Source organism: Plecotus auritus (assembly GCF_963455305.1).
Source record: "Plecotus auritus genome assembly, chromosome: 7".
Classification (NCBI taxonomy): Eukaryota; Metazoa; Chordata; class Mammalia; order Chiroptera; family Vespertilionidae; genus Plecotus; species Plecotus auritus.
This window is the reverse complement of record NC_137774.1, coordinates 17514561-17528530: the sequence shown is the minus strand read 5'-3', so window position 1 is coordinate 17528530 and position 13970 is coordinate 17514561. Positions and strand designations below refer to the sequence as shown.

The following is a 13970-nucleotide window of genomic DNA, read 5'->3' as shown; positions in this document are numbered from 1 at the left end:
AAGGTTAGATTTTCATCATATGCTTCAACCAACCTAAAGTAGCAGTTCAAATTCAGAAGCAGATGAGTGTCTCACTGTCTTTTATTAAGATATGTTACAATAGATGAACAGGCAATGGGTTTACTATTGACATATTAAAATGAATTATTAAGTAAAATATTTGTTCATCTCTTGGTTTTACTTTCTAATGTGGCAAATAAATACCAGTAGCTATAAGCCACATGAACAAAGCCTCTTTGAGCTCCTCAAGAATCTTAAGATGTGAAAAGGGATCCTGAGATCAAAAATTGTGAGAACTGCTACTTTAATTCCTTGTGACTGAAAGTGTGGTCCCAGAAATCACCTGAACTGTGGAAACTACTTCCTCCCCCACCCCATCTCTACTCCAATCAGAACTACAATATAGCAAGGTCTTCCTGTGATTCTCCCATACATTAAGGAATCCTGGCCTTCAGGATCTTGCAGAAGGGGCTTCCGGCAGGGGAAGTGCCTCAGTAGAAGTCAAACAGGAAAGTGAAAACGCAGGGAGATTCTAAGACCCAGAGCCTTCTTTCCTGAAATGGTTTCCTCTGTTCAAGTATTGCCTTTTAGGAACGTATTCTCACACAGTTTAGATGCTTGGAATTGCCTGGAGGGCCAATTGAAATCTGGGCTCAGTGAGAGTAGGCTGGTCACTGAGGGAAAGAAGACCTATTGGAGACAGAGCCTGCAGCATTACTCAAAATCTTCCTTAGCAAGGCGTGTCTCCAGGCACATGCCTGTAACTGGAAGATATTTTATACGGTGTTCTCACCTCATCTCTGGTTTGCTCTTGTTTCTTTTTTTTTTTCTTTTTTTTTTTTTTAAATATATTTTATTGATATTTTACAGAGAGGAAGGAAGGAAGAAGGATAGAGAGCTAGAAACATCGATGAGAGAGAAACATCGATCAGCTGCCTCCTGCACACCTCCCACTGGGGATGTGCCCGCAACCAATGTACATGCCCTTGACCGGAATCGAACCCGGGACCCTTCAGTCCGCAGGCCGACGCTCTATCCACTGAGCCAAACCGGTTTTGGCTGGTTTGCTCTTGTTTCTGAAGATAACCACCATTGCTATAAACTTAAGGTAGAAAAATATAGACAAAAAAATCCCACTTAAAGTTTAGTTGATATCAAAAGCATACATGCAGCCGAAACCGGTTTGGCTCAGTGGATAGAGCGTCGGCCTGCGGACTGAAGGGTCCCGGGTTCGATTCCGGTCAAGGGCATGTACCTTGGTTGCGGGCACATCCCCGGTGGGAGGTGTGCAGGAGGCAGCTGATCGATGTTTCTCTCTCATCGATGTTTCTAGCTCTCTCTCCCTCTCCCTTCCTCTCTGTAAAATATCAATAAAATATATTTTTTTAAAAAAAAAAGCATACATGCAGTCCAAGCGGATGATCACGTGGGGGTATCATTTATGTAAAGCATTTGTGAAATTAACCAGGCTGTGGCACTTTGTGGCAGAGGCAGACATTTTATATGTTCTTAGTGGGGTTAGTGTTCAGTCTGAAACAAACTATGTTTGGATTAAGTGTACAACCAGATAGTTTAATATAAACTGTTGTAACAAAATCTTCCATTTCTAAGCCCTAATAACTGTTTGTTTTCTTCTTGCTTTTAGGGTGAATCTGTAAAATATTTCCTGGATAACTTGGATAAACTTGGAGAACCAGTAAGTTTTTTAACTGAGTGTTCAGTGCCATTTGAAAGCAATAGTCAGGATATTGATGTCAGGAAATTTAGAAAAAGTATGTATCAAGCTATTTGCTTCTTTCTGTTTCCTAGTGGCAGTACTGTGACTGTTCCCACTTCATTTTTTTCTCCCTCTGCTGTCCAGATCTCTGCCATTTCCTTGAAGAATTGCCCTATCCACTGCTTTATGAAAGTAAAACTGTTTAGAGAAAGAAGTTTATGTTTGAAAATGAGATTGCATATTATATGTTCTACTTCACTGTCTTTTGGGGTTTTTGTAAACAGAAACAGAAAGAATACAGTGAGTTCATTGATTTTAAAACCTTTCAGAAAACGGTATTTTCCAGCTCAGGGCCCCTTTGTGTTGAGTTACAGTGTAGGAGGGCTAGATACTGAAGGCCCAGTGAAGGGACTCCATGTTGTAAGAGAAAGAGTTTGTGATTTTCCTGCCGTGTATCCCTCAGAGCCAGCAGCTCTCAGCTGGCTATGGCTGGCCCTGACCTGGGCCGCCACGGGCAGAGCTGCACTGTTTGTTCTCCATGTTGGATTCATGCAGAAGACACCACTGGAGAAAGGTTCTGCTGCCTAGAAAATGTTTGGAAGCCATTGCCTTGGAGTCATTTGTTACCTGCTAAGTTTAGTGCAGTTCCATTTTCCTTGTAAAGCTAATACGTCTGTTATAAATTTTAATATGATCTCATGGGTTCTTTGAGATATTTAACTTTAAAATATAACTAAAGTAAAGCACAACATGAAACCCATTACAAGTAGGAAAGGAACATACCAATGGATGTAGGACACGTGAAAAAGTGCCCTCTTTTTACTCTAGCAGGATAATTTTTGTATTTTCACTTATTTTGTATTTTGCTAAATTGTATTTGTCTGCCCTTAAAACCAGTGTTTTTCTCCTACCTGTTTCTTACACGAAGATGTTCCAGAAGTTGGGATCCCCGTATTTATCTGTTTTTACTCAGTCCACATCAGTGAAACTTTTTAAGTCTTATTATCACTTTTCCATCTGGTCAGATTATAAGCCTTAAAAAAAAGTTAAGAAAAGCCTTAGTAGATAAACTATTTTTTAAAAATAATCTTTATTGTTCCGATTATTACAATTGTTCCTCTTTTTTCCCCCATAGCTCCCCTCCACCCGGTTCCCACCCCACCCTCTGCCCTTACCACCACCCCCCCCCACTGTCCTCATCCATAGGTGTACGATTTTTGTCCAGTCTCTTCCTGCACCCCCCACACCCCTTTCCCTCCCACCCCGAGAATTGTCAGTCCACTCTCTTTCTATGCCCCTGATTCTATTATATTCACCAGTTTATTCTGTTAATCAGATTATTTTATTCATTTGATTTTTAGATTCACTTGTTGATAGACATGTATTTGTTGTTCATAATTTTTATCTTTACCTTTTTCTTCTTCTTCCTCTTCTTAAAGAATACCTTTCAGCATTTCATAAAATACTGGTTTGGTGGTGATGAATTCCTTTAGCTTTTTCTTATCTGTGAAGCTCTTTATCTGCCCTTCAATTCTGAATGATAGCTTTGCTGAGTAGAGTAATCTTGGTTGTAGGTTCTTGCTATTCATCACTTTGAATATTTCTTGCCACTCCCGTCTGGCCTGCATAGTTTTTGTTGAGAAATCAGCTGACAGTCGTATGGGTGCTTCCTTGTAGGTAACTAACTGTTTTTCTCTTGCTGCTTTTAATATTCTCTCTTTGTCTTTTGCTCTTGGCATTTTAATTATGATGTGTTTTGGTGTGGACCTCTTTGGATTCCTTTTGTTTGGGGTTCTCTGCACTTCCTGAGCTTGTAAGTATTTCTTTCACCAGGTGGGGGGAAGTTTTCGGTCATTATTTCTTCAAATAGGTTTTCAGTATCTCGCTCTCTCTCTTCTTCTGGCACCCCCATGATGTGATGTTGGTACGCTTGAAGTTGTCCCAGAGGCTCCTTAACACTGTCTTCATATTTTTGGATTCTTTTTTCTTTTTGCTTTTCCGGTTGAGTGTTTTTGCTTCTTTGTATTCCAAATCTTTGACTTGACTCTTGCGATCCTCTATTCTGCTGTTAGATCTCTGTATAATATTTTTTATTTCAGTCAGTGTATGCTTAATTTCTAGTTGGTCCTTTTTCATATCCTCGAGGGTCCCGCTAAATTTATCGGCCTTTTCTAGAAAATTCTTGAAAAACCTTATAACCGTGGTTTTGAACTCTATATCCAGTTGTTTGCTTTCCTCCATTTCTTTCGTTTGTGATCTGTTTCTTTGTCGCCACATTTTGCCTGCTTCCCTGAGTTAATAGAGTGGCTTTGTTTGCTAGGTGTCCTATACGGCCCAGTGGCTCAGCCTCCCCAGTTACCTGAGGTGGACACTCTTAGTGCACCCTTTTGTGGGCTGTGTGCACAGTCTTGTTGTAGTTAAGCCTTGATTGTTGTTGGTATCACTGGGAGGAATTGACCTCCAGGCCAATTGGCTGTGAGGATCAGCTGTGTCTACGCTGGGAGAACTTCTGTGCTGGAGACATCCTTATGAGACAAGCCTTGCAAAAGCCTCTGTGCTCAGCTTGGATGGGGCGGAGTCTCAGGGCGGAGCAGACAGCGTTGGTTTCCTGTCAGCCCTGCCCTAATAGGCCCCTGTGTCTCAGTTTCCCATGGTAATCGCTGTAAGCACCTCTGAGAGAAAGCTGCCCTCAAGTTCTGCCCACTGCCAGACAGTCCAGTTTTTCCCCAAATGAATCTGGGTCCCCAGAATGTCGCCCGGAACTGGAGTTCAGTGCAGTCGGGAGCTTTTGTCTTCCTCCCGCTTCAGAAAGCCAGCCGCGCACTCAGTTGCCAGTCCTCTCCGCGCGTGCATCTCAGTACCTCTGCCTCCTGCAGCTCCTCTGAGTCTCAGTGTGCTTTTCTTTTTCCTTCTAGTTGAAGAATTTCCACTCAGCCAGTGCAAGGCAGCAGTTTAGGTGTTTACCTATGCCGCCATCTTGGTTTCTCTCTAGATAAACTAATTTTTAAGAATTTTTTTCATGTTTTCCAATCCAGACACTGACCTGCTCTTTTTTTTTTTAACTTTTAAAATATATGTATCTTTATTAATTTCAGAGAGGGAGAGATAGATAGAAACATCGTTGATAAGAGAGAATCATTAACTGGCTGCCTCCTGCACTATAAGGGAACGATCCTGCAACTCGGGCTTATGCCCCGACCAGGAATCAAACCGTGACCTTCTGGTTCATAGGTGACGCTCAACCACTGAGCCACAGCAGCTGGGCTGACCTGCTCTTCTTAACTTGCCTTTTCACATAGGCCTTTTTTGAGCATACTGTTTAAAGTAGGTCTCCTCCTCTTGTTTTCAGGGTCAGCCCTTGCTTGTTTCAAACCTCCTTGCTCTTATTACTGCAGTTGGTTTACTTAGTTCTGTGCTTATTGGTCTTTTGCTATAGGCCAGCTTCAGTAAATTTTGTACTAACTGCTTGGTGTCTTATAATGAGGACAGTTCTGAGGCTACATCTGGAATAAAAAGGAAAAGGTGCTGTAATCAGTTGGTAGTTGTAAAGGAGGGAAGAGTTGTAAACCTGGGTGCACTGCACATCAGCCACCCATTCTGTACATATTAAACAAGTCACAGGATTGCATTTGCTTCTCCATCTCTGGCTATGGCACCAGGGTCATTGAAGCCCTTATGTGTGCCCAGCCCCATGACCCTCTGGTAGGTAGAACAGCACCTGGGTCAAGGACATGGGTTCTGCAGCCAGACCACCTGGGTTCCAATCCCAGTGCTATCACAGACTGGCTCTGTATGACCTTGGGCGTTTCTAAACCATAGTTTTTTTCATCCATGTCATAGGCCTAGTAAGAACCGACTGCATAGGGTGTGGGACAATTACATGAAATAAACCCCCTGTCTCAGGCTGCCATAACAAAATACCACAGACTGGAAGGGCTTAAACAAAGACGTTTATTTCTCACAGTTCTGGAGGCTGGAAGTCCAAGATCAAGGTGCTAGCTAAGGAGGGTCATGAAAGCCAGTCAGCAAAATTCAGATCTGATGGACTATGGGTGGTTCCGAACTCCCGATGCAGGAGGGGTCAGTCTGGGGTGGCTTAGAGATGGAACCAAGAGTGCAAGGCATTCAAGGCAGAGAAACTAGTGAAGAGATGGTGAACCACGCCTGAGATGGAAAAAGGGGGGCAATAAGGAGGAAAGGAAAAATGTAGGAAAGATTCGGAGAAGGAACAAGAGGATTTAATGTAAGATAGGAGATGATAGAGAGGCTTAAAGAATGCAGACATTGTTGGAGGGACAGGAAGTAGAAAGGAAAATTTACTGGTTGGACTTGGAGGAATTGGTAAGAAAGAAAATGAGTTTTCTTATTGAAGACATTGTTTTTGTGAATAGATTGTCAAGTACAAATGAATGGTGAGCATTTAAAAATGAGACTGCAGAGACTTGAGTGGAAGCTTACCTCCCTGTCACAGCCTTCTTGATTTCCCTTTCTACAGCAAGTGGCTATGGTGGTGGCAGCGGTGGTGGTGGCTGACACAGTAGGAACTGCTAGATAGTAACGTAAAGTGTGCCAAACACGACTCTTAAGCACTTCATTCCTTTAACTCATATAGTGCTCACAGCACCCCTAGGAATGTTACTATATTTTACAAATGAGGAAATTGAGACCGAGAGGTTAAGTGACTTGTCCAAGGTCACACAGCTAGTATTAAAGCTGACTTTAGAATTCACATTCCTAATCACTATTACTGCTACACCATTTAGCATTAAATGACATTGTCCTGTGTTTTATGCTTTGTATGAATTAGCCTTTAGCTTTCTAACTAGAGTGTTAGCTCCTAATTAAGGCAATAATAAATATGTTCTTATATTTTTGGAATTAGAACATTTTTAAGAAAGAACAATTCAGGGCTGGCATGTTTCTGAGGCATCTGGCACACAAGTGCACTGTGAATTGGTACCATCTTCCTAGAAAGCAGTTGGGCATTTAGTGACCAGGGTTATCAAAATTGTTTATAACCTTTGGCCTCATAATCTTATTCCCAATTATTTAGATGTTTGCATGAGAATTTTAATTGCTGCACCTCTATTAATTAAAGCAAAAAATTGGAAACAACTTAAATGACCACTAGTAGGAGAACGTTTATGTAGGTCATATCACATTAATCCATCGATGTAAAATAGGTATGTGAACAACAGCTCGAAGGAAACTTGGAAATGCCAACACTTTAGAGTCCCAGAGTTACTTAATAAAATGGCTGTTGATTACAGATAACGGTGAACTGCCTCTTGTTTTTTCTTTACTTCAACACGCTATTTTCAGGAGATAAGTTTACATTCGCATTATAAGGACACTTTCAAAATCATATTACATATTTGGAAAGACATAAAATGCAGCATTGCAAATAACAATCAGCACTGCTTTAAAAACTTACCTTGATTCTAAAAAATATGTTGACCTTGATGATGAGAATTTAAGGCTCTTCTGTTCAGTATTGCCAAAAAGCTGTGTCAAAGTTCTGGAAAAATACTAGCCTGAGAAGAGAGAGAGTCAGTTATACTGCATAACGAAGAGCACTGGTACGGTAGCTGGTGACTCGTGGGACCAGCAGCTTCCGTCTGCCCGGGTCTGGTAGTTGACTGAGCCTGCTCACAGAGAAGGGCTCATTTGATTTTTGCATAAACTGTCCCTCAGAGGCAGGTAGGCAAGCCATCCTCACCTTCATTTCACAGGCAGAAGTGCTGACAGAGTAAATGACTACTTGTGTCAGTAGATGAGACAGCTGGAACACAGCTACACCATCCCCTGGAAACAGACCCAGAAAGTGGCCAAGTAAAGTCAGCTAACTAGTTACAGTAGAGGAAGTGTTTTCTGTGTTTGTAGTATAGCAGCGATGATAACATGGAGTGACAGCATAGAGGGTCTTAGTCATTGAGGTGGTAAAGGAATGTTTAGTGTGGATTAGAGAGAGGCGGAACTTAGAAGTGACCCTCCTGAATTAACATTCAGACTTTAGGAGCAGGTGTGTGTATGAGCAGTGAGGTCACCTTGGCTGAAACTACGAGTGGGTTATGGTGGGGAGTTATACTGAAGGCAGATACACAGCAGTTGGTAGGTAAGACCTTACTCAAATTTGAGCAGGAATGAAAAAAAATAGGTGCTGCTCATTTGTAATGAATTTTGAACCAGTCATGGTACACTAACATTTTAATATATTTGGCATTGTATAATTGGAATAATAATAGTATTGATGCTTTAGTGTTATTAAAAGGTGTCGACATGTTAAAAATATTTTGTTTGCATATCCATTCACTAGACACTTAATAGAACATTAAAAATTCTAATTCTGGATTCCTGAGTATAAAAGCTTTTTTTTTTTTCCCCAGGATTATGTTCCATCACAACAAGATATTCTGCTTGCCAGAAGGCCCACCAAAGGCATTCATGAGTACGACTTTGAAATTAAAAATGTTCCTTTTAAAATGGTTGATGTAGGTGGTCAAAGATCAGAAAGAAAACGTTGGTTTGAATGCTTCGACAGTGTGACATCAATACTTTTCCTTGTTTCCTCAAGTGAATTTGACCAGGTGCTTATGGAAGACCGACTGACCAATCGCCTTACAGAATCTCTGAACATTTTTGAAACAATCGTCAATAACCGGGTTTTCAGCAATGTCTCCATAATTCTCTTCTTAAATAAGACAGATTTGCTTGAGGAGAAAGTGCAAATTGTGAGCATCAAAGACTATTTCTTAGAATTTGAAGGGGATCCCCACTGCTTAAGAGACGTCCAAAAATTCCTGGTGGAGTGTTTCCGTAACAAACGCCGGGACCAGCAGCAGAAGCCCTTGTACCACCACTTCACCACTGCTATTAACACGGAGAACATCCGCCTGGTTTTCCGTGACGTGAAGGATACTATTCTTCATGACAACCTCAAGCAGCTTATGCTACAGTGATGTACAAAAGACTTGCTATTTTAATACCTTTTTGTCTTTTTTATTGTTTTCTGTTTGTTTTGTTTTTTAAAATAGTTTACAACAGGAATTAGAAGAATCTTGATGCTGTGTTAAAGTTCTTGGAAATCTTAGTCCTTCTTCTGCGGACTTTGGTTTGTGGCTGAAAGCTGCTGAATAACAGCACATTGCCAATATCTGCTGAAGTTTAGGCTTTGATCGGTTTTGCTATGGCTTCCATTAGAGTGGAGTTGTAATTTCCTGCCAAACCTCAGTCGAGGTATAGTTCAGGCTTTAACTCCTTCCACTTTTCAAACTGAATTCTCCTGTAGTGCCAAGTATAGCAGGTGTCCTTGAGTATTCGTAGTATGAGGTTAAGAATATTCAGTTCTAAAACAAATAAGATACCTTTTGTCTGCCTGACACATAGCTCAACACTCGTGCCTAGCTTTATGGTGACCTATTTTGAAATGGCTGTTGGAAAAAATTTTGATCTTAGGAATGACATTCTATAGACTCACCAGATTTAGCCTTCATGTATTTTTCATTACTTATATGCACAACAGTTGTTTTGTTTTAAAATTTCTGTGGTTCCTAAAGGTAATGTTTTTAGTGTTTTAAAGTTTACATAAGGATTTCTGGTTTGATGCTAATGGAAGTTCACAAATGGTACGGGAGAGCAAAAGGCATCAAGTGCCATATGTAATGTTTTGGTCAAAGTTATGAGTGAAATACAATTTACCCTTTCCATATTTAAATATTATGTAATAGAAGTGCCGATGTGAAACATTCTGGCCATGGCAGTAACTAAAAATTGCAAGCAACTTGATAACAGAGCTTTCTAAATAAACATAACCTTTCCAGATGTTATGCGTTTTACTCTCAGATTTTAAATCCTGTTGCACATGATTTGGGGCCTTACTGTAGGAAACCATTTTGTACCATCACAAACATCTTTCTTTTGCTCTCCTGTCTATTCCCATCAACTCAGAGAGTGGCATTTTGGGGATTTTTTGTTGTAGTTGTTCATTTGGAGCTTGCAGTATTTTTGTATCAAACTATTCAAGAAGGTATTAATTCAAATTCCTACTCATTCTTGGTATGTCACTAAGAAAGCACAGTATGTGCATGTTTGTTTATGAAATTCCAGCTTTATTGAAGTGCATTTGGAATGTTTTAAGGATATTCCTGAGAACAAGAGATAATTTTTTTAGTTCACACCAAAATCTGATTGCATTTGACCTCCCTCCATTTCTTACCAAATGAAAACATACCCACGTGGTAGCTTTTTTATTCCAGATACACTCACAGCAGACTCTTCAGAATGGCTGGTTTGCAGTACTGAAAATCCTGGCTTTCAGGGGAAGTGCAGTGTTGGAATTGGATTAGAGAAAAGATGGGCAAGGCTGGGGACAGTTTGAAAAGTGGCAGCTTTTCTCCTTTTCCTGAAAATTGTGATTAAGATGTGATATCCATCACTTTACTGTATAGCTGACTGGATTCTCAGGTATTTTCTTGGCTAGGAAGTTCTTGAAAGATGGGTGGACATTATGAGTCACCCACCATTAAGACAGTGGCTCTTGGTCTGTCTTGCTGTGTAGTATGAGACTAGGGCTTTTCTCTGAGCTAACCAGGGATTGTTCTTGCATACCTGACTTTTCTTGCATTTGCAGTTCCATCCATAGTCACTTCCAGTATTTTCATGCCTTGGTGATACATGACCTCCAGACCTGTAGCCCACATGATAATGCAAGTGTCCATGCATGTTTAAACATCTAGTGCTTCTTGCCAAAAAGAATACTTTGTTTAAAGTCATAGTTAGACTGGACTGTGTGGTGGAGAGTCTATGTGTAAATTTAGTTAATGGTTTTATGGAATGCCCAAACCATTCCAGCGAGGGGCTAAAGTGAATTCCCTATGTGAAGAGGACACATGGTCTGTTTATGTTATATTTAAGATTTGTGACGTGAACCATAAGTATTGCCTGACAAAGCAGAAATCACCAGTTTCCCCATATTGGCTACTACCAAGAAATGTTGAAACACCAAACAGATATGGTATTATTTTGGGCAATTGTGATTTTCTTTCCTGATGTGTGTGATGTCTCGGAGTCAACCTTCTTTTATGGTAAAATCTAGAATACACTTTGAGGCAGTAAATTACTTATATTTAATGGCAGGCTTGTTTAGACATTCAGTAGAACTATGAAGTTCAATCTGAATGCTTTAGTCCACTCTTTTTATATACTGTATTTTTAAACTGGATGAAGGAGTTGTTATACCTATATCATGCAAACCAAATAAATCCTTTTGAAATACCACTATGTGAAGATGGAGGTGACTTTTAGTGAACAAAATTAAAAGGGTGCTCATAGTTATGCCAATTTACCCCTAATCTCTAAAAAAGTGATTTAAAGTTCTTTCATGTGTTAGATTTTCTTAGACTTTATGATTATTTGGAATAAGATGTGCCTAATTTTCTTACATTCTGTTCTTAAATCTGAATATTTTCTTGTTTAATTTTAAGAAATGCTACAAAATATCCTCGTTGACCTTGAAGAACTTTGTAGTATACAGAGTTGCCTTATATTATAAATCAAAGAACACCACAAATTTGGGCCTTGATTTTCATATAGGAAAAAGATTTTGTCAAATGTTTTCTGAAGATTCAAATAATTCAAGGTGTGCCTCTGCTGCTTAAGTATTATTTTTAATAACCTGAATCATTGCTTTCTGCCAAATACTGTGTTAGGTTTAAATCTTCCTTTCAGTCTTGTATGGAAAGGGCAATGGATGGCTGGAGCGCAGCCGCAATCTGAGAAGGCAACGTGGGAGGAAAAGGGTCATTCGTTTTTGTTTTGTTTTCTTTGAAGTTTCATTGGCATGTATTCTATGAAGTGAGGAGCCTCTGGTGAATCGCTCTAGTGAGGTTGTTTAGGGAAATCCTTGTTCAGTTGGTGGCAGTGGTTGGCTTAAAGTAGAAGAAAGTAAGATGACCTTAGTACCAGAAATGACTAGAAATATTAATTTAGATTTGACAGAAATCATATGTCCTATAATTTTTTGTAAGAAGGAATAAATAAATCTTAACTTCCAATGTATATTCAAATACTTGTATTTATGCTTTTGATGAAATGTATTTTCAGCATTAATACACATATCCAGTTATGCCTTATTTAGATGAAGAATAAAGTTACCAAGTTAATATTCTGAAATTCAAATCACTGTTTGAGAAGCCCTCAAATTGGTGCTTTCATTATATAATGATACATTAAGACAAAACCCCAAACCAAGCCATTTGCAACAAGATTCTCTCCATTGCAATTTGTAGCAATGTTATTTCTGTATATGTAATGAGAAGGCTAAATTATCAGTGTTAACTCTTGTTTGAATTCATGGAATCATGCCTGTAAAGTTCAGTTCACTATTTGTAACAAACTCCCTAATAAATCTAGAGAAAGTTACTCTGTTACCTTTTCATTTCTTCTAGTTTTATTTGAGGAATCAGGACAGAAATTTTGCACATGTCTTTTTCAGTTGGAGATTTACGTAGTGCTGAGCCACTTTACCTCCTGTCTTATCAACAGGTTAAGTTCCATTAGTCACCGACAATCTGGTCATGTGCTGCTTTACTAACAGAACTGATTTAATGTGGGGTTTATTTTTTAAATGATAGGATACAGATTGGCTTTTTGTCCAGTAAACAGGAAGGGAGGGATTGTGTGAGAGTGGGTGTGTATGTGTCTCCATGTCCCAAATAATACATACCCGTTATTTTATGGTACGAGGCTAGGGCTTAATAAGTTTATGCTAGAAATTGAAGTATAAGACTAAACCTGAGCATTTTAAACAAGTTGGCGTTCATGGCTCTTTCATGTACCACCACGTTGATATTAGCCTTAGGCTGGTAAGTGATTCTTAACATCATATGGAGTACAGTGTTTGTACCGCTAGCATTCTTATGTCTGTACTTGAATGTATAGTTAGCATTGAAATAAATATGTTCATTCTTATTTCATCCAGGTCTAACCATCTGATTTCAAATGCCAGAGCTTATATAGACCAAAAAAGCATTAATGATAGGGCATTGTTTTCTGGGTTGATAAGAGGTTTTGAGACATACTCAAATCTGTTGATAATGATCATTTCCAGATGGATCAATGTATGCTGACCCACTATGCATAAATTTTCAATCAGTGAATATCATGATAGAAATAGGCTACTTTCCTTGGGTTTGTATTTTAAAAGCTTAAATGTTTCTTGCCATAGTAAGTGATGCATTTATCCTCAGTCACGCCTATTTGATGGTACGGGGTGGGGGAGGGGATGTTAATTCATGGAAAGTATATGTAAAAATGCAACAAACTAACATTCCCCCTTTTTGTTTTACCTCTTAAAGCAGAAGTAGAAAATGTTTTCACTGGCTTTTCTGTACAGTACTACTATACCGTGGGGAGAGCTCATTTACCACAAGGAGCCTTATTAAAAAGTATATTTTGTAACAACCTCATAATACTGTACCTAACCAAACATGCTTTGTATTAGCTCTGTATAAAAGTATTTGTGGCTTAGGATTTTTTATACATATATCTTTTTATAACTTTCCAGGAACTAAGCACATTATCTGATATTGTAAATTATTTTCTGTCAGTGCTTTTAGTTCAGGATTGGCAATAAATTATTTCTAAAGGAGGTCTGAAAGTGGCAGGAACAGTTGGATTTTATAAAATGAGTTGTTAGTTATTAAGGCTTTTTACTTTTGTACATATTTTGCAGAATTTTTGCCTCTTGCTTTTAATATTTGCTTTGTAAAGATTACTGACATTTAATAAACATTTATAAACTATTCAATACTATGATGTTATTTAAACTATTTGCTAAATGTAAAATGTGAAGCAGGCATTTATTTAAAACGGGAAAGCAAAAGTTTCATCTTGGTGACTTTAAAGCACAGAAATCTCTAGTTCGGCAGATCTCCCAATGATACTGTGCCTTAGCATTACTCTATAAACGTTTCCTTACTAAAGATGGAGGTGTGGACTTCATCCAAGGAAGTTCCCAGACTCTTACTACGTTTTGATGTGGGAGTTTTTCTCTGTGATCCTGTTACAATTGCTGAAATTGGCAGGATGGTGTTTCTGGGCTCCTAGTTTGTCCACCTGCAGAAGTAATGTTGTGTCTATTGTCCTGAAATGGTGTTTTAAAAGCAAACATGTTACTACTCAGTTTTATATTTCCATACGTTTTACTTTACAGAAAAATTGCAAAGATACTAGAACTCCCCTATTCTCCATTCCC

At 39.1% G+C, this 13970-nt stretch overlaps 1 protein-coding gene across 1 annotated transcript in view; it reads left to right on the top strand.

Moving 5' to 3' along the window:
• Window positions 1-13518, top strand: part of GNA13 (G protein subunit alpha 13) — a 32370-nt gene extending 18852 nt beyond the window's left edge. Inside the window, exons 3-4 of the mRNA XM_080679037.1 lie at window positions 1646-1696; window positions 8104-13518. Of these exons, the coding sequence (XP_080535163.1) occupies window positions 1646-1696; window positions 8104-8676 (624 nt within the window). The 3' untranslated portion in view covers window positions 8677-13518. The remainder of the gene's footprint in view (window positions 1-1645; window positions 1697-8103) is intronic.
• Window positions 13519-13970: the final 452 nt, after the last annotated feature.